The sequence below is a fragment of the Topomyia yanbarensis genome, chromosome 2 (assembly GCF_030247195.1).
Source record: "Topomyia yanbarensis strain Yona2022 chromosome 2, ASM3024719v1, whole genome shotgun sequence".
NCBI classification, from domain to species: Eukaryota; Metazoa; Arthropoda; class Insecta; order Diptera; family Culicidae; genus Topomyia; species Topomyia yanbarensis.
The window spans coordinates 128452405-128479697 of record NC_080671.1 but is presented as its reverse complement, the minus strand read 5'-3'; the positions used below and the strand labels follow the sequence as shown (position 1 = coordinate 128479697).

The following is a 27293-nucleotide window of genomic DNA, read 5'->3' as shown; positions in this document are numbered from 1 at the left end:
ACCAGCCATAGTCACATATCAGTTGAATTTCCCCACCCACATGGGACTACCTTGCGATTTTGAACTTCGTAAACAAATCCACCTGGTAACGAACGGAAGACTCGGGCGCGATCAACAGCAACAGGAATCCGGTTTGATCACTTTTTTTGGCGGCCACAGTGATGATGACGATGAAAATTCTACCGGATTAGAACCGGCCTGCAGTTGTTGATTAGTGCTGCGTCTGGCCGAGCCACGGTCAGTAGAGTTCTAGCGGGCCAGGCGAGTAGGTCGGATTTCGAAAATTTGTAATTAATTATTCTGTGAGAGGAGACCTGTTGTGATAGCAGCAGCCGGTGTAAGCAGCGATAAGGAGCGATGCCCGAGTATAAGGTAAGTAAAACAGTCATTTTATCAGTTAACTGTGTTGAAATCTGCACACTTTGTATGTAAAACTTGTCTGACATCAAACCCGTGCAGTTTGGAACGCCCAGAAGGGATAAACGGTGGTCTACGTGACCGATGGTACTGTTCCCTATTACATAAAATATTTTAATTGGATCTTTTTTGACAAAGCAAAATTGCATATAATTATTGCACACTTCATAATATTTGAGAACTGTATGGAATAGAGCTATTCGATCCTAATTATTTACCCGAAATTTACGATGGTCATTTGAAAGTTGTCGAACTAAGCTATAGGAAAGGGTTATAATTAAATTTTTCCACTATAGCTGGATAAACGGCACACTTCAATTCAAACACAATATATTTCGGATTTTTATGCAAAACAGCCTCTTGAAGTTACCGTATTGCGCGTCCTGGCAACTATCGTGTATAGAGAGGATATAAGGTTTTATCTACTGAACATATTTCAAGTCCGCTGTCTTACTGTCATATTTATGAGTTGGTTGAATTGAAACGTGTCCGTATATATGGAGCGACCAGGAACCGTCTAAGCGCACCAAACGACAACTCGATTCTTTTTGAAATTTGCTGCAAAATTTTTGAAAAAAGTTTGTTTTTTTAATTGCCGCGAGATAGTATAGCCAGTATAGGGGAGGATTCCAGCTTGAATTCGGGTAGAAATCCGTCAGAACTCCGGCTGGTTTGATTCGATATTAAGGGGTAGGTGAGTGATTCAGCGCAAAAAAAAACAATTTTTTCGCGATCATTTTTGAAAATTTGGATGAAGCGAATTGATCAAAACTTTTGTACATTATAATGTATCATTTCAATAACATTCTGTAATTTTTCTATGCAAAAATTACGACAAGCGACTCGGTGAAGAAGCTTTTTGTAGAACGTCTCTGGAAAAAACATAATTTGCAGTGTTGTCTGCCATTCAAAACAGTGGCGTAGCCAGAAATTTGGTTTGGAGGGGGTTTTGACGAAAATCTTAGATTTTTCAAAAATGTTGGCGGGTCTATTGATGACATTTAATCTGTAGGCCGGGATCGACTGGGTACTACCATGTTCTGCAGTAATAGCGAAATGGGACGGTGTGAGCGGGCATGGGCGCTATAGCCCTACCGTAGCCAGAACTAAATACCTGTCGCTGGTGTCAGTTATGTTGGGTGGCGGACTATGAGACAGGTTAGGTCAAGTTCAACGAGTAGCCCAAAAACACCACTTTACTAACAAAAGCATGAGCTGAAAACTCGCCACTTCGAAACCGTAGCATTGGAGGAGCTTTGATAGACGGGGCAGAAGGTGTGGAAATGCGGCGATCGAGCGACGGCGCAAGAGCTGGGCAAAATGCGCCAACGCGTGATCAAGTGGCAGACGATCAGCGAATGGATGTTTGTAGTGTGGATCAAAGGCCATTTCTTCGACTAGAGCATTATCAATGTGCAGTGCACTGACCTCATGAAGCCGAGAAAGATACATTTTATGCGCAGCTGGAGCATGTCTATGATAGCTACCTATGGCGGAATGTTAAGCTCGTCATCGGTGACATAAACATCCTGATAGGCCGGGGGCATTGTATAAAACGGTTATCGCACAGGATAGTCTGTACACTTTATAAATAATGTGCAGAAATTCTCACGATTGATAAGTATATTATGACGAACACCTAAATAGCGAAGCAGTAGACGACAAGAGTATTGCAAGAACCAGCTTGGAGACGCGCGCAGTCGACGACAGATTCCGGATCTACCTAAGATTCATGAAAAAATAGGACGGTTGAACCGCTGGCAATGATCAACTGTCATGTGAGCTACTCAAACACAGAGTAGAGGAATTGGCTAGAGCACTCCACTAGGTGCTTTTGAAGATCTGGAAGGAGAAGATTTCACCGAAGTATAGGAGGTAGGGAGTAGTATGTCCCATCTATAAAAATGGTGGTAAGCGGAATTTTTGCAACTAATTACCAATTATTCACATTACTGAACTGCCCTTGTATGCAAAGGTGACGTAAACGCCATCCAGTATATTTTTCAGGAAATCAATTTTCAAATCTTGCATGGTGCGGGTAAAAGCATGCTTTCGCCACTTTGTTTTTCGCATTTCAATAGGTAACTTTTTATTTTCATTTGAAGTCGTTTGCACTAAAAGATGCGAATTTTCGTAGTGAACTTAAAAATACGAAAAAGTTAAATTTGACCAAAGTGGCGTTGAAGTCACTTTTACATACTAGGATAGTAAACGTCATCTACAAGGTGTTCTACCAAATTCTTTGTTGCCGCCTATAGCCGTTAGTAAGGGAATTCGTAGTGCAATATGGCCTATAATGCACAAATACGGGTTGCATTCATATCTTCAACCAAGCTATTTGAAATAACATTCTTGAAAACTTTGCTGAAGACACTAAGTCTCGAACTAAATTTGATTGGAATTAGTAATGCATCCAACTGGAAAAATTAATCAATAAAATTATGCTGCTAAATACTAAACCTCCAAAAGCTGAGGGTTTCCAAATTATGGAATCTTGGCGCCATTAAATTGGATACCCAAATGTACATCATAAATAGCGAAAAACGTGAAATTTTTTCAATTTTTTTATTTCCAATTTTAGCTAGTGACACTTTATATAAATGCACAGAAAACCGATTCCGACCTGTTAGAGACAAGCGTAAAACGCCATTTTCATCAGTTTCTATGTAGGCGTTTTCATTGAGCTATTTTGCTTGATATTTATATGATTTATCAACTATAGGATCCTCACTAAAATATTAGTTACAAGATCCCGTTCTCACAATTTACAAAAAGTCCCAATAACGTTTAAAACATTGGGTTCTCAATGTAATGAACAGATAATAAACTTCCAAAATTATAATTTGAATATTTAATAAACTAGTCAGCATCAATTTTTTTTTCTTCAATTCAAATATTTTGGTTTGGAGGGGGTTTTAACCCCCAAACCCCCCCCCCCCTTGGCTACGCCACATTTCAAAAACTACTTAACCAATTTTTTTCAAACTTTGCATACACATTATGTAAAAAATACCACAACATGCCAAAAGCTTAGCTTAGCTTAGTTGACCGCCCGTGAGTTTCCCGTGATTGAAATGTTGAACTTGCATATTACATAGGAGTAGTATATCATACTCAACGTGCAATCTATATAATTATAGTATAACTAGTATACTTATAGTATACTAGTCTTTTTAGATTGCACGTTGAGTATGATATACTACTCCTATGTATCATACAATTGGTGCAATATGCAAAATCATATATGATCAATAACGTAGATGGCCATGCCTGCAAGTCAATTCTGGGATGGGAAGAAATGTTAGTTCACACTTGTAAATAACTATTATGACCGAGGAATTCTGAGCATCGTCCACAAGTGTCGCAGGATAGGATTGGTGTTAGTAGGTAGGGAAATGAATCAGGATATATCTTGGTAGATATTGTGATTTAGCTAAGTACTCAAGCCAAAGCGTATTTTCCTTTTAGATCAAAGTTTTCAGATGTGTGGCCTCCAGTAGAAATATGAATGCCATTCGAATTGGCATTTTAATAATTATTCTTCCACGGGACGTGACATAAAATGACAAAGCCGCGTGGAATTTAATAGCGGTATTTTTTCATCTATAGACAATATGACAATACGAAAGTCGCTCGCAATCAATTTCCAAGTATTCGATACAAGCAATTTGAACTCCGAACAGCCATCGGGATGCTTCTTATTAACACTTCAATGGTCATTTCCAAAGTTTGCAGTACAAAGCAAGTGTACAAAAAGTATAAAATATATCCCAAATGAATGTGAAGAAAGTCACTGCGATATGTTAATGACAAGTTAGCATCTCCACCCTCCCTATTAGACTCGTTTCCATAATTGGGTTAAATGTCAAATTACAAACGACATGTTTATTATGCGTAATAAATATAATAAACACAACGACAAGGCCTCTTGATCCATCGAAGGGACAGAAGAATAATAGATGGGAGAAGGGCGATACTGGCAAAGAACGACTTCCATATGAGCGGTTTAAACTCGAATGAGTGACGCACGGTGCTGTACTGGATAATTTTGAAGAAAGGACCAGAAGTGCGATTAGCTTCTGATGGCCCTACATTTTCTGACAGAGTGAAGTTCTGGAGTGTTGAAGTGTTTACCAGCAAATGTAGTACAAAGCTAGTGTCAGACCTTCATGAGACCTCAAGAAGTCACTTTTGGAAATATTTGTCCGTTAGCGTTTCCAGATTTAATAAAAAACTGGATTATTTTGACACATTTACAGTTCGCTTGCCACACAAAAAAACTTGTGCAGTTCGACGGCTTCATCTTAAGACAATTCAATAATTTTCCTACATGAAAGCTTGTTTTTTTAAATTCGCGTTTTTTTTAGCGTTATACCTTGGAGTGAAAGAGCCGGCCTATTAATATATGCTGTTATTTAGTGTATAGAATTAGACTTCATCCTTTACGGCTGTTGTACCACCGCCAGAAGAAAACTAAAACATTGGTACGCAATCGGGAATAGTGAATCAGAAAAGGAGACTAATAATATATTATGTCGGTGATTCACTCTATATGGAATGGATAAAAGCTATGATGCAAAACCTTAAGTCCGTCCAGGTTGTCTTCAGTACCTTGACCAGGAACTCCTAGCATGTTGTTATTCGTCCCTTACGACATGGGAGTAGGTTCCCAGTGGTGCTATTATTAGCTGAAATGGTGCAAAAAGATTTTAGCCCGTCAGACACCACACTGCTCATAGGTAGTCTTGAGAAAGACTACTGATGTTGATAAACTCTAACTAGGTAAACCGGGAGCTATCAAGATTTTTGACCGGATCGAATGAAGGTTCAAGCCGGGCTGTTTACCGATCTTAGATTCGTTCGCCGATATATTCCTCGACAACATTCTCAGCAGACAGTCCCTACCAATAACTGGACGAATGAATTCACTTCAAAATTATCATTGCTCATCTTCTCGTTTTCAAAAATCATATCCTTTGCTCGATTCATAAGTGCGCCACCAATCTAATCTTTTTTTTAAATATTTTCGACAGTACCTCTCCGGTTTCGGTTCCCACTTCGCGTCGGAGGATTCTCGCTGTCCTAATGCTCTGCCCGAAGGTCAGAACTCACCACAAAAATGTGCATATGGACTGTACGCAGAGCAACTCTCCGGCAGTGCCTTTACTGCTCCCCGAACTGAAAATACTCGCAGTTGGTTGTACAGAATTCGACCATCTGTCGTACATCCGCCCTTCGAACGGTACAATGTGGTCCCATTTCTGAAAGGAAATTGGGACGAACAGCATCCCAATCCGAACCAAATGCGCTGGAACCCGTTTGATGTCCCCACAAGCAATGAGAAACCTGTGGATTTCGTAGCTGGGCTGCACACAGTTTGCGGCGCTGGAGATGTTCGCAGTCGACACGGTTTGGCGATTCACGTATTTCTGTGCAACACGTCGATGTTGGATTCGGCATTCTACAATAGCGATGGAGACTTGTTGATTGGTAAATATTCTATATAGCTGCAACATTTTTTAAATCTAATATTTAACATATACATTTCTCAGTTCCTCAGCAAGGATCTCTAGACATCACTACGGAATTTGGAAAAATGTTCGTGCAGCCGAATGAAATCTGCGTAATTCCGCAAGGAATTCGCTTCAGCGTAGCTGTTGAAGGTGCAACCCGTGGCTACATTCTGGAGGTCTACGATGGTCACTTCAGGCTGCCTGATTTGGGGCCGATCGGCGCCAATGGACTTGCCAATCAGCGAGATTTCCTTTCACCGACGGCTTGGTACGAAGATCGAACTGTTCGTGGATTCAAGATGATATCAAAATACCAAGGCGCATTATTTGTGGCCAGTCAGAACCATTCACCATTTGATGTTGTGGCGTGGCACGGTAATTACGTACCGTACAAGTATGATCTAGCCAAATTTATGGTCATCAACTCGGTCAGCTTCGATCACTGCGATCCGAGTATTTTCACGGTACTCACTTGTCCCAGCACCCGGTACGGAACGGCGATTGCCGATTTTGTCATTTTTCCTCCGAGATGGTCCGTACAGGAGCACACATTCCGGCCACCCTACTATCATCGTGAGTATACATAGCTTACTCTATTATCTAATCCAGCGTATTACTAGTTTGCATGATATTGTACCGTCACAAATATTATACATCATCGATTGCCCAAAGTCACTTACTACTTACTTTGAGTATTACTTGGATGCCAAAATTTTATGAGCTATTATATAAGGATACCTTATATACAGCGACTCAAAGAACTCACTAGAATCGGTTGAGTAAGGGTAAAGTAGAAACCCGTTTGAACGGTCACTAACAATACATACTATAATTCGATATATCTGCAGTGGTCTGAATCCGAATAACAAGACATATTTGATCTATAAGCTCTGTTTTTACAGTGAATTTACAAAAAGTTGAGTCCTTTTAACAAACTCACCATAAAAGTTGTCTTTCAAATTGGTTCAATTTTCCTATTCTGTTATTATTGATTATGGTCTATAATTCAGCTCATTTTCAAAGTTTACTGCTTGAACTGTTCCATAGTTTTTGAGCGCGCCGTTCTACTGAACAAAATAACTAGGGCCCTATTCTCACAGTCACGTCACCTAGTGACTAGAAGGAATTTTCCTTCTAGTCCCTAAATGACGTGACTGTGAGAATAGGGCCCCTATATTTTCACTCTAAAAGCAAACTACATATTAATATTGAATGTTGAAATACATAAAATAAAATCATTGCGATCTATGAATTTTAGTAAACGGACATAGAAACATGAATGAACGTTTGATACTATTTTCCATTCGCACAGGCAATTGCATGAGCGAATTCATGGGTTTGATTCTCGGCCGGTACGAGGCAAAGGAGGGCGGCTTTCTACCAGGCGGTGCCTCGCTGCATTCCATGATGACCCCACATGGACCGGACCGACAGTGCTTCGACGGGGCAACGAACGTCGTGCTGAAACCGGAACGAATTGCGGACGGAACGCAGGCTTTCATGTTCGAATCTTCCCTCAGCATGGCCGTTACCAAGTGGGGCGAGGAAACGTGCAGGAAACTGGACGCCAAGTACTACGAGTGTTGGCAAGCGCTGGAGAAGAACTTCAAGATTTAATCAATTGAATCGGGATTTTCGAAGGCAACTAAGAATAGCGCAAGACGAGACATTCATAAGGACATTAATGGAATTAAATTCTCTGTCTCACTTTATTTCGTCTGTTTTGAAGCAATTTTATAAAATTTATCTTTACGGTATATCTTCTCTTGATTCGCTGTTAATACTTAAATAACATAATTTTGCTGCATTTTACTCTTTTTCTTTAAAATTCATATTTACGTTAAGAATACACATTCGCGGTTCGCATGTTTTATTCGTAAGTATTCAATCAACATATCAAGAACGGTTTATTTATAATAATTCATAGTAGATTCTAATCACTTTTGTCTTTTTTATATAAGTTTAATGTCATCAGTAATATGGTGTTAATAATCACACTTTTTTAAGGTTCTGATTTTTTTCGTTATTTTGTTATACTATATCGACCATATTACACCTAGAAGTAATTTGTGAGAAAATAAAGCCTTTGTTTCGTGCTTAGTCACTTGTTTACTTTGGTTATTGAGTATGTGTCGTGTTTCAAAAACTCAAAGCATTCGTTCTCGGGAAGGATAAGTTAACATTCGAAAAATTGCAGTATGTATAGTGTATGGTGAGGTGTATGCGCGTTTCTTGCGGGTGTACTTTGCTGTGACCAAGTTTACCTATATTCTACAAACAACTGCAGTGATTGACTCAGCTATGTTATTCTCATACTGTCTCGTATGTATCGTTATTTGTGTTATTAGGTATCACGTATTTTTCTTCGTTTCCTGGCTTTCTCTTGCCAGAATATATAAATCCTTTTCAAATGTTTATAGAAAAATAAAGAGACTCCATCTTCCTGTCGAATATATACGTACTTTCTGTACGCTCACTAATTTGTAGCTATGTTTATTAGGTGTGCTTGGCTGGATGTCATGTAGTAAGCAAACATGTAATATAATTTACTAAAATATAAAACCTTCTGCCGCTTTCCTGTACAATGCTATCTAAAATGGACGTTATCCAGTTGTCGTAATACCGGTTGTTTCTTTTTATGTGCATATTACAACTTTCCGGACATTTTAAACTCAAAATAAAACTTTTAAGGGAATCAAATCTTTCAAATTACATATTGGCATCGCAAAAAAGAACAATTAGTCGTATTAGCTTCTGAAAGCACTACAATTTTGAACTTAATGCATGAAAAGTAAATAATATATTAAGTCATTACAATATAAATAGAGCACTGCGAAGCCACAAGAGATAGTAGATAGGTAATATTTTTGGTAATGTCCAACGGAAGAATAGACCAAAAATATGTATGTTTGAACAGGAGTAACTATGTGAAAACATCGCCCTAGAAGCAGGATTACAACCTGCAGCATTTGGATATTCAGTTCAATGCTTGAACCCCTTGTGCTATCCCTGGGCTACGAACTGGTAAGAAGTCCCTGGAAAATACACATATGACGATTAGTGGCAAAGATACTCGTTCACCTCTCAGATGCGATCGCATCACCGACCCCGCCAGCTCACACATTGCAATAATCCTTATATCACACTGGATAATACAGGCTGGAGTTTTAATATCGTCTAGTGCCTCCTGGTTTTAGTCCACTACCGAACGAACTTCGGTGGGATACAGAACTAATGGAGACTGAGTAGATTTCTGCTCGCTGGCCCAGTTAATTTTATTATACGAATTTTTGTGAAAAATGTGATGCGATTAGAGATAATTCCACTGCTAAGAGGCTGCTTGTACATTTCAGTATTAATTAAATTAAAAACGGTATTCACAATATTCCTTTCTCGCGTTATTGGAAAAATATATAATACATATTTTTAATAATCTATAACACCACATATGTCAATAACAAACGCAATGCTCCCGTGCAGTTGACGCTAAACAAAATCTTTTTTCTCACTCTTGTATGAGCAATCACGTCAAAAAGTAGTAACGAAATTGTGTACACTAGTTTGTGCCTACATCTAATAATTAAAGCTATTAAATCTTGTACTAATCGTCTGATTTGGGCGACTAGTTAAAGCGAGATTCTAAAACTAGAAAACATATGGAGATTTTTTCCGGTAACATTCAATATCTCTTAGAACCATTGGCAATAATACCTATTCCGAAGGCAAGCATGTTGTTTTTTAGTTATGTTTGTTTTTACATTGAATTGCAATTGGCATTCTGTGCTGAGCAAAGTAGGTACTGAGCGGAACCGAGTCCTGAACAAATTCAAAAGCTATGGAATTGACTGATGGTTTGGAGCAAACAACAGAACGATTAACGGTGTGGGTAAAGAGCGAACTATTCGTTCAACTGTTGGACTGCTCTACTGCTAATTACCATAGTATAGATTATTGCAATATTTGTTTAGAATAAGACTAATTGAGTTCGGTGTTTTGAGTGTTCTTTGGGTCAAAATGTTAATAAAGAGTTAGTTATATGTGCTTCACTCCCTGGTTTTCAAACGTCTATTACTTTCTATCGTTTTTTTGAAGTTTAGCTAAATTTCGTCTAGACTAGATCAAATTAAACACATTTTTTAAATTAGCGAAACTCGTGCGATTATCAGATAGATGGTTACAGCATGTCAACGGTCTGGCGGTATTCTATGAGATCTCAAAACTTTACTCGCCTAGAATTTGGAATGGGAATAATAGTATAGAAAATGTATATAACTTACATAATTTATTTACATTAAAAGTACACTCACCTGGTATTGTTCTTCTGTTTCGATTAGTCCTTTGACTGCTACCACTTGATATTGGGGTGCTCTCATGGCAGCAGAGTTTTTCCGTATCAATCGGAGCGAGTCTTGGGAAGATCCTAGGGCTGCAACCTGTCGCGGTCCGTGGCTGGGATCTAGCACAAGTAACGACAAACCGGACGTGCGTTGTTCAATTCCTATTATTGTTCTAGAGTGGCCTAAAAGATATGTGAAAATGTGTTTTGTTTATTATACATTAAACCACCTAGAAAAATAATGAATGTTTGAAAACTCAATCTGCCCACCCCTTAGTCGATTCCTAGTCCCATAAGGAGTACTTGCACCAAATTTGAAGCAAATAGTCTAGCTAGTGCCTGAAGTTTGTATGGGATTTTTCGACAATTTACATGGAGAAAACCCACTAGCTCACATTTTCGCCACTAGGTGGCTCTGTATGCATCGTATTATCACTGTAAGTGAAATAAGAAAGAAAAATTAATTGACTACAACTTTGTCGAAGACTGCTAGTAAATCCGGCTTTTTTAAAAGAAGTTATTAACCTTTTAACGAAGTGAAGTCTGAGTCAGTTTTGCATGGGGCCTAGTAGTGCATGGTTGTGTATCAGTATTCGAGTCCCGCGAACTAAATATTTTTTGGGAAATAATGGTTAGATTTTGCTCAATAGTATGTTCAGAAGAATTATACTATATTATAAATATTCTTCCCACCCTTACAATTCTACTTCCTCCCTCCTCCTTCTTTCCTTCCGCTCAGGAAATGATGAGAAAAGACAGAAACGGGGATTTGTCCCTAACTACATACGGAGAACGTGCCATTTGAGCCAATATATTGATTCCTGATTTCACCTTCGTAATACCGAAACAGTGCTTATTTGGATACAATAACTGCGTACAGTGCAATTAATTTCTCTGTACTCGACGGATGGGGTGAACGCGTCGTATTGACGCTAGCTCAAAAAAAACAGAAACAACTTGTGCTTGCTAAGCCAAACCAAGTTTCGACTTCATTAATTCTTATCGGCTTAATCAGAGCTTCTTTTCTTGCAAGACATCACGCAGAACAAGGGGTAGGCTCAGAAACACAAATAGTGTCTTCATTATTACAACTAGCGTCAATCCTGTCACTAAGCTAGTGTCGAATTCTGATGAGGCGAAGTCGATACGCAAATTCCATGAATAATTGAATTTAAAGTGTCTACTTCATTCCGGTTGAGTCTCCAACATCACCCATTCATCGTTTTTCTACAAATTCTCTCTAACATCCGAACAAACCCAATTTCAGTTACCTTGATGCTGTAAGTATAACGGAGGCGTGTGTATTCTTGGTTCTTCGAAGTAGCGTAATACCCAATTGAACAGCTCCGGATGGCGGCCATCCGACGATGTTGGTCGATGGAAGTCCACCAGCTCACACCTTATTCTTAACCACGACAGAACGGTAACAATTTCCGTAGCACCAATCCATTTGCGAGTGTTGTGCAGTTTACACCCAAGCTGTTCCGAACCTTGAACGTCAAATCCTTGTGCCCAGGCTGCCTCAACCATACGTTGTAATCGTGAGATACTTGGCATTGCAGTGCGTGCTGGACCATGCGATCCCCAAGCAGAATATAGTGCTTCATTATATGCGGTATTCTGATCGAAAGTAAAAAAAAATCATAAAAGCTTTAGATATGGCCTTAATGCATCGGCATGTACCTGTAGTAGTGAAGAAAGCATCATCTGAAGGTTTCGGTAGCCACATCCCCATCCCTTGTCACCGTAACTGGACGCATAATGATCAACACTCGAACATACGTACGTTTTGAGCACATTGGGTGACGAAGATGACAGTGCTAGGACCCTAGGTGAGACAGTCTTTGTGCAAGACGAACCGTCATCAACACCGTGGGATTCTGCTGCCCGCAGTCCAACCTGCCGTTCATAGTAGTCTGCTACACTCATTTCACCGGCATAAACTGCCCGTTGCATGGCCGCCGCCGATTGTTCCCGAAAGTTACCCTGATCATCCATTCCGTATTGTGCACGGAGCATTTCAAACTCACGTTGCTCTCGTAATTTCTGAGCTTGCTTTTCCAAATCCGGCTCAACCCGGATTGGATTCTGGGGACTCTTGCTAAAATGTTTTTCAATGTGTAGCTCCATTTCGGCTGTTTTCATATTATCAAAAGATATCCCACATACAGGACACAAACTTCCGGTAAGACTGCCGTTCACAGTAGCAGCCGCTGGCGTTCCACAATTCTGACGATCCGCTTTGGCGGGACTTAAAATGTCACGATGTTCAATATTGACGTGTAGCTCCAGGTCCGAACCAGATTCAAACGTTCTTGCACAAATAGGACACTGGAGTGCACTGAGAGTATCTACATGGGAATTGCCGCTGGCACCATTGTTTATGCTGGGACTGAGCGGGTCAAAGTGCGATCGATTAATATGCTCTTCGAGTATGTTTGGGTTATCGGTCGTGTACGGACAGAGTAAACATTGTAGAGGGCTTGGTTTGATGGTAACGGTTGTGATTGGTTTGTGAGATTTGAGCTTTAGACCCAGCTGGGACCTTAGCGGTGATCCTTGACCACCAGCACCAGTTCCATTACCACTAGTAGTAGCACTACCACTAGGAGCGGCACCGCTAGTACAACCTGCTCCACCACCATTCATTATCACTTCCTTGCTATCATTCAATATATCACAGCTTTTGTTGCTTGTACTCGTTACAGTCACCTCTGGGTGCTGATTGTTCAACTGAGACTGCTGCGGCTGTTGATTGATCTTACTTGCATTATTGGGCAGATAGGCCAGGCTGCTATTGCTGGCACTCATACTGCCGTTGCAGATCCCATTTAATTGGCTACCGATACTCGACTTACTACTGATACTCGTAGTCGAAGTGCTCAACGAAGAACTGATTTTGTTACTGCTAATGTTGCATCCGTTGATACCATTATGCTGCAGCACCATTGAATTCGTTATCGATGTTGCACTGGTGACAATGGCACCGTTACTGATAATTGGTTTAGTACTGGCATTTGAAACCGGTGTAAGAAGCTCTGATGTGATCGATGGAGATAAACCGCGGCATTCAGAAATTGAATCGGAATCACCATCGATACTGGGAGTTTGATCATCGATGAAGCTCATTAATTCATTCTCCGGTGTTAGATAATCTAAATGAGCTTGATTCACGTGTAGCAATAGCTCAGCTGCCGGTACACCAGACAGTCCACAAAACGGACATTGGGCACTGCCCTCCACATGGCATTGACGTGTATGCTCTCGCATTGCATCATCGGACAAACCGGACATACCACAGATCTCGCATGAATGCTCTTGGGGAAGAATTCCATTTGCAGCTGCCGCTGATGATTCTTTGCCACACTCCTTGCTGTTTCCATGGTGCGACATATTCTGTAAGAGAAAAATACATCAACGCGATCAGTTGTTAGCAAAAATTTTCTGTCAAGGGTCTGCACTACAGGACTATACTTTTTGGGCTAATCAATAAAATCAAATGCACATCATTCTCCCCATACAACCAGTACGTGTGCACCCTACTGTTGGTAGGCTCTTTGGAAAGCACGCTGCTAAGGGATATCGAGAGAGGAATATAAAAACACGAAACGTGCTCTCGTTCCGGTAACGGGGGTAATCGCGACAGTGACCTATATAGCGGTAGCCTCTGCTTAAAGAGAGTGATCACTATTTCGACAATGTACATGTTCCGACCGTTCATGTTAACACGGGTAAGAACGCATTCTAATTATGCACGGTTGATGACACCAGTGATAATCTAATAAACGGACTTTAATGTAATGTAATATCTGACGTTTAAAATACGCACACTGAGATTTCGCATTTTTAAACAACCGCCCTCCCCTCAGGCCCAGAAACGGTTTGTTTGCCAACCCATTTCGCCGTACAAAAGTTTTGTTTGCCTCCCAATTTGAACGTCAAAGCGGCACAATACCAACGCAGCTGGATAAGTCTATAAAATAACTTTCGGGTCAGTCTATGAAGTATTTTTAGCAATATGCACACAATTTTAAAACTCGATTAAGACTTGTTTAAAGTGATATAAGTTTAGCATTTTTTTTATTTTAAGCATGATTAAACGTATACTTTTTGAAATGCAAAAACAAAAACCGTTTAACCTATTTTAGAAATCAAGGGTTAAATGGGACTATTTTCAACTATGTAATATATATTATGTCTCAATAAACTAAGCGACTTAATTAGGATAGAGATAAAATATAAACATTTAAGAGATACTTCTATGCTTCAATGCTGACTTCAGAAAACAGCCTCGAATCAGTTGCTCTATAATTCCGCTGAGGACTGGAATCTTTTCTCACCCCATTCGTAAAATAATGATTAAGCTGCAAACATGTTTGCTTTCGTACCACCCTAAGTGCCAAAATTTTTAGGCATAAAAAACAAAAAATAAACATCAAATATGAATTCAGCGTCACAAAATTACCTTAATGTTAAGTTTTCATCAAATTCGGGCCACTTTTGAGGTTTTGTCCGACTTTTGTATGGAAGGTGATCACTGTGCTACGTGGGAATCAGCGAAACAAAGCGAACATTGGGAAATATTTTGAACATGGTTTTCCGCAGAGTGTATGTAAGGAGAGTGAAGACAACTGTCATGATTATCCGTCAGTGATATTCCAAACGAACAAACGACCTGTCAAAATATATGAATTTGACTCGTTTGGAATGACACTGACAAATAATAATTGTTCCAAATTTGACAGTGTCGTCACTCTCCTTATATGCACTCAGGTTTTCCGACAAAGCTCGTACGGTACGAGGACGTTGATGAATTTATATATCTTGAAAGACTTGTGACATTTGATAAAGATATTGTCCGCGAGGTAAACAGGCGTGTTTGGGTTGCGAATAGGACTTTCTATGGTTTACGTAGTTAGCTGAAGTCCCGCAGCATAGATGCACACATGCGCTACAGATCGTGTTGCTCTGTGCGGTCATTAGGTAGGGTAATTTGGGGAGAGATGCCGCACATTTTTAAAAATTGATTCTACATCAAAGTAAACCATTCAATAATTGATGAAATCATTTTTATTAATTGCGACAAGTTTCTAAAATACTGTGAAATGGTTTTTGTAATGAAAAAAATCACTAAATTTCCATGAACATTTTACAAAAAAAGGTCATTGCGGCATCTTGCATGTGCGGGTGAGACGCCGCACCGTGGTCACAAACTGAAAACCTGTTTTAATCCACCTAGCGGTGCAATTGTGCCTTTCTCAATCATGAACACGAGAATGTTTGCGTTGTTTATATTCATTAAAAGCTTTCAAATGCATATATTACGTTTTATTATTATACATGACATGACAACTATATACAAGAAAAGAAATCATTATTCGAGTTCTAAAATTTTGTAAAAGAAAAAACAGCCGCGGTAATATTGAACTGAAAAAAGGTGCGAAATCGACAAAGTCCCAAAAAGTCGATTTTTATAAAAAAAAAATGTTTTTCGGGATAGCATAAAATCTCGACGTTTCATGCATTTTAAAGATGTTTGGCATCAAAAATACGAATTCGATTTCTGAAATTTCATCGGGTCCCCCCTTTGAAAAAATTTTTGAGTTCCGGCTTATATGGAAATTTCATGTGACCGGACGGTTCAGTCTATATTTCCGGAACCATATAAGCGATCCGAGCGAAATTTTACAGACATCTGTGGGGATAATATAGCTATCATTTGGGACTAAGTTTGTGAAAATCGGCCCAACTATTTCCGAGAAACTGATATGAGTTTGCTAGTTTTGAAAAATGGCTGCTTTTCCCGGGTACTTCCGGAACCGTCTATGGTGGTCAATGTAACGAAAGTTTGGTTGGCCGTCGGTGACCTAGAACTGCAAATTTAAGTGTTTGAGAGACATTTTAGCGAAATTTTTACCTTTTTTGCTTTCATCGGAGTATCGGTTTGAATCACAATTTGCTATGTGATCGCACTCCACAACCCGTAACTCCGGCACCGGAAGTCGGCTGGGGATGAAATTTAATAGCCATTTACGGGGACGCAACATCTTTCATTTGGGACTAAGTTTGGTTGATTCGGTCTAGCCATCTCCGAGAAACCGATGTGACTGTTATTCTGAATTTGGATGCTTCCGCCGGGGCTTCCGGAACCGATGATGGTGGCCAATGTGACCAAAAATACTTTGAATGGCTGTTAATGACCTAGTACTACAAATCGAAGCAGTTGTGGACACATTTTGGAAAAATTTTCACCATTACACATTCATTGCAGAATTGATTAAAATCGACATTTTCTGCGTGATCGTACTCATCACCCTGTAATTCCGAAATCGGAAGTCGGATCCATTGAAAATTCAATAGCAGCCCATGGGAACGTTGCACCACTCATTTTTGTGAAAATCGGTTAAGCCATCTCTGAGAAAAGTGAGTGAGATTGTGTTCGCGTACACACACACAGACGCACATACACACACATACATACACACACATACATACACACAGACATTTGCCGAACTCGACGAACTGAATCGAATGGTATATGTCACTCGGCCCTCCGGGCCTCCGTTAAAAAGTCGGTTTTCAGAGCAATTGCAATACCTTTCTATTGAGAAAGGCAAAAAGAAAGGGACTCCGCCAACTTACTACTTCCGCCAACTAGCCCCGGGCTCTTCTAATATTATTTTAGCTTTCAGCATAAATGTTTTATTCGTGTGAACAAAAGATAGAAATATCACCGTTCCAGATTCCCCTCGGCGCACAGTGTGACAAAATAAAAAAGCCGGACAATGATCTTTGAGACGAAACTATTAGTTATAGAGCACTTCGATATCTTCAGAAAGATTTCTTAATTTTTAAGCACTTTAATACAATGGTAGCAAATTTAAAAGGGTATACTTGAACGAAAAAAAAAACTTTTTCATTTATTATTTAATTGGTAAGGTGTCTATGAGAAGTTGGTTGCGGAACATTTTTTGAGAAAATTTGTTGAAGATCAAAAATGTCTATCTCTTGAGATAAAAAAGTTATAAAGAGAAACAGATGTACATGACATACCCCCTTAAAAACAGTTTTTCCTATTGCTATAACTTTTTTATTTGATTTTTGGCAGTTTTCGAATGTTCAGAAAAGTTGTAGATGCTTTAAAAATACTTTTTTCGGCGGAAGATTGCATCTCGCTAGCTCTTCGTTTTAGAGATTTATGACCGTTTTTTGGACTTTTTTTATTCCAACTTTAATGGGTTACAGTTTGCAGAGTAGCATGTAGTAGCAGCTAAACTTAGTATATTTTTGTTCCGCAATATATGCCCCCCTATTTTTCCAGAATAACTTTTTTCCCGAAATTTGGAAATCCCGATGCGTTTTCGTTCGTTTGTTATAGTAGTGTAAGTGATAAAAGTGGTATCCCACATCAGAGGGGCAGACATGGCGTAGTTGGTAACAGGCATGGGAAAATTCACTCATTCGTTTGATTGCATCTGATAGCCATTCATCCTTGGTTCAGCCGCACACAATCAACATAGTGAGCATGAAGCAACGAACCACGAGAGAATGCGATGAATCCTCTCTCCACCACCATGTTTGTGCACTCCGAACGGTCAGCGAACGCACTATGTAAGTGAATGGTTAAAAAAATACTTGAAACGAACCGAACGTCAGCAAACAGGCAGGACTTCAATTCTGGATGAATTCGCTCACTCATCGAATGCATTAAATTTTGTTGACTCATTCAGAGGGTGCCTTGCATGTAATTCCAATAATAAGTATGAGGCGCTGTATATATCGTTTACGCAGAGCTGTAGGAATTAGATTTTTCTTTAAACTTCTTGTTCGGCTCGGAAGCCTTTTGGTGATTATAAGCCGGGAAATTACATGAAAATATAGCACAGTTTGAATACTGTGTCTGTGACATATGACTTCTATAATAATCATTGCTTCATAGGCAAGGACTCGACGTCGCTTTTGGGAATGATTTGAGATAGTATCGTCGCATTCGGAAAGCGATAGAAATTGTTAAATTTAAAATTAATTCTTTTAAAAGGCTAACGCGATGTTTATATAAACAAATTCATTATACCGCTACGGAGCGTAATTTCCTCACCCTTCGTAGTAGCAATCGCACAGCTGTTTATTATAGAAAAATAAGAGTAAAAACGAAATTAAAGTTTGTTTTGCTATTGTTAAGGTTATATTGATTTGTAGACAGAGCTGCGCTAAATAAATTTAAGTGTTGGATACGTTGCACATAAAAACGTATTGACTCCAAACATACGCCTGTTGAACTATTTTTTTCATAACTAGTTCGTCGGGATAATGACGGATATCAATATTTTTGTAATTATCTTTGTTTTTGGAACGAGTTTGACGAGTGGGTTTTGAAATACCGTCATCGGTGATTACTTTACGCCAAAATTACACATTACACTCAAGAACTACGATTACGACACTTCAAATTTGAAACTGTTCGATGTTTTACATATGGCACAAGTACCTCCAAAGTCATTGAAAAGAACTTATGGAAAATCAAGATTGAACGTGAAATCTAAAGAGCTAAAATTGGCGTAAAGTCACCCCCACAAGGGGGCTACTTCACGCCAAAATTTTTTTTTCACAAGATCATGTTAACTCCTTGATTTATTGTTATGGATTATGCTCGTTATTTATGTGTGAAAGCAAATGAATGTAGTGCTCGTAAAAATAAAAGGGTGTGTTCAAAAACTGCGTACAACGCATCCAATAACCTTGTTTTGGAGAGTCGATAAGTCCTAACAATGAAAAAAAGCAAGTCGAGAAAAAAAAGCTCTACATGATATACTTGATATTGATGATATTGAGCCTTAAGAATTAGACCACCTTGTTTTAGTATTTTTCTAAAAGTAGTTTTAATTGTGTTACGGAGTGCAAAGGCTTTTCCAACAGAAACGTTTTAATGGTCAGGTCAGTTCATCCATCTTTTATGACATATCCATTTATAATATGACGAATTTCGCGCCAACTCGAACAAATGTTGGCAGCACCCTCTCAGATTTTAATGAAACTTTCTGTACATGAGAAATTTGTCACAAAAATCCACTTTGCATACTTTGTTTTTCCAAAAATGATCTAGACAAGCTTTTGAGAGGGTCAAACTTTTTTAACCAATTTTTTTCAAATGGCTATTGTCTAAAAATGATAAATCCTACAAAAAAATGTTGTAAGAGTTATTTTCGCAAAATTAATCATTAGTTGGGCACTTTCAAGAAAAAAAAAGTTATTTGAAACAAACTTTTCCTTATCCAAACTGATTTTTTTAGTGTATTTTTATCAGGGTTGTTAATACGATACATTTTTCACGATAATTTATCGGCGTTACTCGTTAACGATAATGTATCGTCATCGGAAACTCCGTTAACGATAATGTATCGTCGCCTTCATCGTCATCGTCGATAATTGTATCGTCGTTTTCATCGTCATCGTCGGTTCATCGGTTATCGCGATACATTTTGCGTTACTTTCCCATTTGTTGGAGTTGAAGTACGGCCAGAATAACCCGGTAGATGTTTGCTGTCAGCTCTTCAATAGCGTTTTTCATCATTTTGACTTTAATTTAAGTAGAGAAATGTTCAAATTGAAAATAGGTTTAAGTTAGTATAGTATTTCAGTCTGTACGGAAAATTATTAATTCGAAGACAAAATATATCTAATTACCTTTTCTAGTTAGGAAGCTTTTAGCCCCCTCTTCCGTTTCTTCTCTACACTATGTAATAAGATGCTTCATTCTTCCTTCTTTTATCCTTGAATATGTAGTGTATTTTATGAACGGCCTCATAATAGAGTTTTAGTCGTTTTTTGAATACAGTGAAGACCCGTTTTTATCAGCCCCTTGGCGAATTTTAGGCTGATAAAACGATGACATTGGCAAAATCAGCACATATTTTTTCTGATTCTGAAGAGACGAAGTCGAAACGCAAACACCTGGACTAACATATTTTTCCTTTCTTTTTAATAAATCTGAGCGGTTAAAATATTCTTCTTTAGTCCCTCGACAAAGCCTCATAACCCGTTCTGATCATTTAGTAAAAATTTCCCTTAAGGAGGTCTTACAGCACAGTATTATTATTTTTGTATATTTGGCATCTCTAAGATAATAAAAATATGCTTAAGACGGAATTTACTCGAATTTGACTTGAACGTAGGCTAGAGCCCACCAAACGATTTTGATAGTGTTTGTTTTACAGATTCGTATTGGTATTCGTCTGCAGGAATTTGAGGCTTCCATACCAAAATATTGCTTTTTGGGCACTAAAACATTCGATAACTTCTAAGTTGTAAGAGATACAAATAAACTTACATTACAAAAATTCTGTATTTTCTTATGCTGAACAAAATCTTGGAACATTTTGAAATTCTACAAAATTACCAGGAAAAGTATTTTTAAAAAGCAATTTTCAGGGGTATATGAAAGAAATCTTCACAAATGTAATTTAAAATCGACAAATAGACACATAGACTCTTCAGCGAAGTTTATACTTAAGATATTCTCAACAACTTTGCCAAAGAAAGTTTTTTTTTTTTCAGCGAAGTTTATACTTGATATTCTCAACAACTTTGCCAAAGAAAGTTTTTTTTATTTTCATAAATGACCAAACAAAAACTTGCTGCTCAGCTTTAGAGGGATTAATCACCCAACTAATACTTTTTAAATGCAAAAAATATAAATAAACTTTGCTGAAGACACTATAGCTAAAAAATGTTTTTCGTGGTTCAAAGAATTTCTTTCACCTTTTTGCCACTTTGGAAATACTGTGCACTGGTGGATCCTCCTGTGAATTGAAAATGTCCAAAACTATCGATTTTCAACTGCCAACAACTTGCCCTTCAATATAAAAAATTCGCAAAAAGTCGAAAAAATTTCTATTTGGACGCACCGACGGTACATTGAAAATGCCCAAAACTATTGATTTTCACTTACCAATAACTTCTTCAATATAATAAACTTTCCCCAAAAGTTGAAAAAATCCATTTTGACACATCGTCGAACCCCCTGTGTATTGAAAATGTCCAAAACTATTGATTGTCAACTCCCAATAACTTTCCCTTCAATATAAAACTCCCGAAAAGTTGACAAAAAATTCCATTTTGACACATCGTCGGACCCCCCTGTGCATAGAAAATGTCCAAAACTATTGATTTTCAACTGCCAACAACATGTCCTCCAATAGTTATTTATTTCAAAACAATTGAAAGTTAAACGCATCAACTTCAACTCCAATAAACGGGAAAGTAACGCAAAATGTATCGAGATAACCAACGATGAATTATCGACGATGACGATGAATCCGACGATAAATTATCGTTAACGGAGTTTCCGATGACGTTGACGGGTGGTTAACGTTATCGACGATGACGATTAATTATCGATTAACAACCCTGATTTTTATCGAAAACTAAACCAATGAAAGTCATAATCATCTCAGAATCCATTAAAACTCAGTTTGTCAAAAGATATTGTCCAATTTAGCAATTAAGGGTGTTTATACGCGATTAAAGAGTTTTTAAACTATATGGGGTTGGCTAGATCGGTAGTTACCGGAGAAGCTGGTTTCATTCCAGTAAAGGACATTCAGAATTTAAGCTGGCTTGAGGTTTCTGTCAGAATTTCGAATCAAAACAACCGATCGCGGCTCATTGCTTCATTTAAAACTGATTGCGGCTGGTTTGACTAGGATTTAATAGTATTTACAGGTATGTTCCGTTGGGATCATTTTAGATGTTTTGATGTATTTTTTTTTTTCAAATTTACCCTTTGGTCGTTATAACACCTCGTACACTATTTTTGAACTTTATAACCTTGAATGTCATGTGCGTCATGATATCCAAAGCCATTGTTTAATATTGTGGTTGTAGTTGAAAACTGGAAAATCCAACCAGACACAATCGTATTTTCTTTTGTTTTTAGCAATGGAACACTACTCCCGACGTCGTGAATTAGCATTGAACAAAAGAGAAAAAAATTGTCGCTGATAGGATTTTTCAGTTTTCAACAGTAACGATAATATTTTAACTGCACAAAAGATAGACAGATTAATGAATAGGGGAATCGGGGGCAAGTCCGACACCGTGGGTAAGCCCGACACCCCATAACTTTTCCCAGATATCAAATTTTAAATCATACAATAATAACAGGATATCATTAGTACGATTATTTTGAGTATTTCGAGACACATATATGCCATATAGATTCATCCAACGTCACAAAATAAATAAAATATGCGAAAGCAAAGTTGCTTGCAAATGCGCACTTGAATGTTATTTTTAGTTGAAACATTTTAAGGTTTTAACAGCACAAAAGCTTTAAAAATTACCAGTATTTTGCCGCACATTCTAATCTATTCTGCCGGATTGTTGATCAACAGAGGTCCGAAAAATCATAACACGAACCGGATAGCTCACTACAAAAGGGTATGTTACTTCTAAGTGAATGAATCTTAATAACAGGGGAAATATTCTTCTTGCAGAACGGATCTTACTTCTTAGAATGGCTTCACAAGCGGTAATAAAGCTAGAAAAGATTAATGGGGAAAACCAAGTGTTGAACATTATTTATTCACACCACAGATTCGTATGTTTTTCCTCTTGCTACGCGATGATATTCCAGAAAGCATGCATTTGCATAACACATACTCATTCCCTTACCCGGTTCCCTTACTGAAATAGTAAAAAGTACTTCAACATGATATAGAAGAAATAAAGTCAGTAACTTGTAGGTCACGCTAGCCGTTAAACGATAAGCTTGCGTATGTAAAAAATTAAAATCCTGCATCTTGAGCTATTTTACCTTTGCACTTCTACCCATATATTACCTCTACAAAGGATAGAGAACCGATTGAACGATTCAATGATTGGATATGATGATTGAATCAAGATTAGACTCATCGAGTGGCTCGCAAACCAAAACAATAATATTCCAATCTGATTCACTCACATCCAAACATCATTCTTAGAAAATATTGAGAGAATGAGAGGCTCTCCGACTTAGAACGAACGGGAGTCAATTGAGTGCCGCACAGCTGCTATCGCTAATGAGCTTTGCGACAAGCTCAGTGTATACTTCCTGGCGTTTACTTCGTGAGACAAACACAACGGTTGGTAGCATGAGATGTATCAGAAGATGAATACAGATGAATGAATTTCGAATGTATTTTTCCCATACCTGGTTAGTAAATCGATTGGCTTGTGCGCAGCTCATATGGGTTCGATTCCCAACCCCACACATAGGGGTTTTTTTACTTGGTGGTAAAGCTTTTACGCCGACCCAGCACACGTTCAGTAGTTAGATCATATTACCGATTTCGTCCATCGTGTTCCAGAGTGAGGGCTCTGAACAGAGAAGATAACTCTGAACCCTACTCCTCTAAACTCCACCAAGGAGTCCAAAATTTGCCTGATCCCTCGGATTCCATTTGAAATGATTACTTCGGGGGAGCCGTGCTAATGCACTTCGCTTGATTTCAGGTCTAGCTGGTCGTGCTAGATCTCGCTGGTCTCATAACCGCCACACACGGCATGATATTCAACATGCGCTCCTCTCTAACCAGTTGGGTGCCCTGGTCGATCCAGCGATTCCGGTTGGAGGGCTTCCGGTTCATTGGTGCCCCGACGACCTTATACTGGTGATTTGTCGCGTTCGATGCTACTCGGCATAGTCCCCGATGGTGGAGCTAGCCTACCTCGACGGAGAGTTCCCCGACGAAAGAAGGTCTACCGCAACCGTTGAGCGTTAATCTTTTGCTTCGATGCAGTCCGGTAGAAGGAGGATTGCGTCCGGTTCATCGGTGCCTTGACGACCCGAGGCCGTGTAATGCTACGTTGCTGGTCGTTGCTTTTCTCGCCAGCTTCGTTGCAACGCTGATATGATCTGAACGACTGTTCGTTTCACCGCGTCCCATTTTTCTTTGTCCGCGAACATTATTTGGACAATATTGGTCATGTTAACGTCCTCACCGGCAATGATTCTCATTTCGTTTGTCTCGTGCTCGAATCGCGGCCTTTCGAGGACCAGGTGCTCAGGCTTTTCCTCTGCATCACCACACGCGATGCAGAACGGCGAACTGGCGTGGCCGAACCTGTTCAAATACTTTTTGAGACAGCCATGACCAGCCAAGAACTGCGTCATATGGAAGTTCACCTCACCGTGTGCTCTGTTCACCCACACTGGCAGGCATGGAATTAGCCGATGGGTCCATCTACCGTTTACAGCGTTATCACACTGATGTTGCCACTTGCTTAAAGTGACAGCTTGGGCACTCGCTATCTTCTTCAAGGTTTATGGGAATTATTCCAGCTATCACGTAGGCTGCCTTCTGACGAGATTGTTCGATACGCACTAGACACCCACATGTTTGTGTATGTGTGTATGTATGTATATATGTGCATGTGTAAAAAAATGTCACCTCTGTTTCTCAGAGATGGCTGGACCGATTTACACAAGCTTAACTTCAAATGAAAGGTACAACCTTCCCATCGGCTTCTATTGATTTTTTTTATTGATTGGGCTACCGGTTCCGGAGTTACGTGTTGAAGAGTGCGGCCACACAGCAAAATTCCATATAAATGGTTCCGCCATGATATTAAAAATATGCCAAACTTGCTAAAATGGATGCAAAATTACTATGATTTGTCAGTCTAGATTATGACAGCAGGAACTGAAAAAAACCTCAAAGGGACCAAATTAAATTTCATATCGCGAAAATTGCCTAAAATTGACTCCTCCCTCCCCCTGTAACAAATTGTCCCAAATTTCTTTATCCCCAACTCCTCTATTACGTAACAAATTCTTCGAAAAAAAAAATTTGTTCAGCAAAAACATGTTACGTATATAACTACCTAGCTTACTCCCCCTCCCCCATATGTCACAACTGTTCGTACCCCCTCCCCCCCTAAACGCGCGACGTAATTTATGAATGGTCCCAAAAATGCATGAAACGTTGAGATTTAATGTAATCTCGAAAAAAAATAATTTTGAAAAAAATTGACTTTTTTGGTCTTTGGCACATGTTTTGCCTTTTTCATATAGAAAGATTATGCAATCACTCTGAACATTGTCAACTTATTTTTTTTACTTATATAGGATTCTGTGTTTTAACAGGGGTATGCTGTGAGGAGTTACCCCCCTCCCCACTAATTACCACCCTTCCCTAATCTCTCCATAAAGTCCCCTCCCATCAAACACCGCCCACCCCACTTTCATCCCAATAACCTTCACCTAGTGGATATACCAAGATACACTGGGGTGGTTCGGTTGTTGGTTATTCATTCCCTTCACACACACACACCTGCATGATCAAATTAATTTTCTGAAAGACAACCCCCGCTCCCTTTCCAGGCTCGTGGCTGTCGATCCATTGTTTGTATGTGCAAATCGTACTGAATATGTAATAGACATAACTAGTCATGGAATTGTAGTTTAGGCAAATGAAAAAGGCACAATTGCACTACTAGGTGGATTACAACAGGTTTTAGAAAATATTTATTCTTTCAGAAATTAATAAATCAAATCATCGGTATTAAATAATAAATTATAGATGTGTAATGTAGCTTGAGAAAAAATAATGTGCGGATCATCGAAACATCGTACTAGGGATAATCTAGTCATTTTCTACGGATAATCGAATATGGCCTGTAATAGCTTCTGGAGAGATTTTATAGATAGCGATATTTCTTCGTGAAAATTTAAAAAATACGATATTAACGTTAGGAGAAAACGCAAAGCAAGCAGACACCCACACATCGTTTTATAAATTTCGAAATTCAGCAAAGTAAACGCATGGGACAAATATGCCATAAAATACGGAAGCCACCACACGTACAGAATCACCACTCCACGTAAACTTACATGTTCACGAGAGTGAATGGGACGAACCATCACTATCGCCATGCTGGAGAAACTTCAGAAGCGTATTGATTTATGCTGGTTGAATTGCTGAGGTCTCTAATTTAGAAACCACAATGTGCAACCGAAAAAATAAAAGCAAGAATAGTGCTATGATATTGCTGATGAAGATACTAGTATTTAGGACTAATATCGTTCAGTTGGCGCCATTGTTTATCTTACATTGCTGATAAGAATGAAATGTTCTTCGTGGTTATAAAATTTCAAATGGTTAGGGGTGTGGAATTTTTTTTGCGGTTTCAAATAATACAGAGTAAATGATCGAACAATTAAACACATTTAAACGGTTAAATAATAAAAAATATTCGTCAAGATTAGTCAAAGATGAAACATTCAATTGAAAAAGTCAATAATTACCTACCAGTAAGATTGCAAGCTATATGCTTGAATCTGTAGAATTTTCAGCAAAACTGACCACTGATCCTCGGATGGTAAATCCAGTGCATGAAAAAGTCTACGTATATTTGTATTATAAACCGCTAGGAACCATTAAAATTATCTGCTAGTTTTTCCCTACTAATAGCTTTCAATCACTCAAATCCACGAAGGACCAGTTCAAGGAACTCTTCTTACGGCACAACACACATGCTCAATTCTTGACTAAATTCTTCACACGACCAATTCATTTCCTGAATGCTTTTTGAACGACTAGTCAATAGTGACATTGCCAAATCAAACCGAACGCTATTTTTGTGAAACTAATTCTGTGCGGGCAATAAAAGCGATGAAAACTAACTGGTATTACGCCACCATACCGAATCCTGCCAATACTGACGTGATATCCTTTTTCCTTATTCGCAATGCTTTCGGAATCGATGAGCGGAAAGAACTAACAAGTATCTCTTCTCTTGCAACACTTGAGCCCATATTATATCGTGCTATATATCTTTCGCCTAACGCAGAAAAGGCCGCGAGGGCTAGCACGGTTAGAACTCGCGAAATTCCTCTCGTCGCGAATGTTTGTACCCTATACCTAGGCACATTCATCTATGCTCACCCGTAAACTGACAAACGGTGGAGTGGAGTACTCTCAGCTCAGCAACAAATATTATGAATGAAACGATCTAGTCAGCTGCTGCGTACAAAACACCCTAACAGA

At 38.9% G+C, this 27293-nt stretch overlaps 2 protein-coding genes across 4 annotated transcripts; one reads left to right on the top strand and one right to left on the bottom strand.

Annotated features, from left to right (window-relative positions):
* On the top strand, positions 1-7642 carry LOC131681261 (homogentisate 1,2-dioxygenase). Its single transcript, XM_058961976.1, has 4 exons — positions 1-372; positions 5451-5907; positions 5970-6503; positions 7243-7642. Exons 1-4 carry the CDS (start codon positions 358-360, stop codon positions 7545-7547), a joined length of 1311 nt encoding a protein of 436 aa, XP_058817959.1. The 5' UTR covers positions 1-357; the 3' UTR covers positions 7548-7642.
* Positions 7643-9351: 1709 nt separating this feature from the next.
* Positions 9352-27293, bottom strand: LOC131681260 (zinc finger-containing ubiquitin peptidase 1-like). 3 transcript variants are annotated; one of them, XM_058961974.1, is made up of 5 exons: positions 27192-27293; positions 11950-13662; positions 11538-11886; positions 10238-10449; positions 9352-10159 (listed from the first exon to the last, which is right to left on the bottom strand). In XM_058961974.1, exons 2-5 carry the CDS (start codon positions 13657-13659, stop codon positions 10115-10117), a joined length of 2316 nt encoding a protein of 771 aa, XP_058817957.1. In that variant the 5' UTR covers positions 13660-13662; positions 27192-27293; the 3' UTR covers positions 9352-10114. The 3 variants fall into 3 exon arrangements, with proteins under 3 accessions (XP_058817957.1, XP_058817955.1, XP_058817956.1); XM_058961972.1 differs by lacking the exon at positions 27192-27293 and adding an exon at positions 26556-27154; XM_058961973.1 differs by lacking the exon at positions 27192-27293 and adding an exon at positions 13741-13811.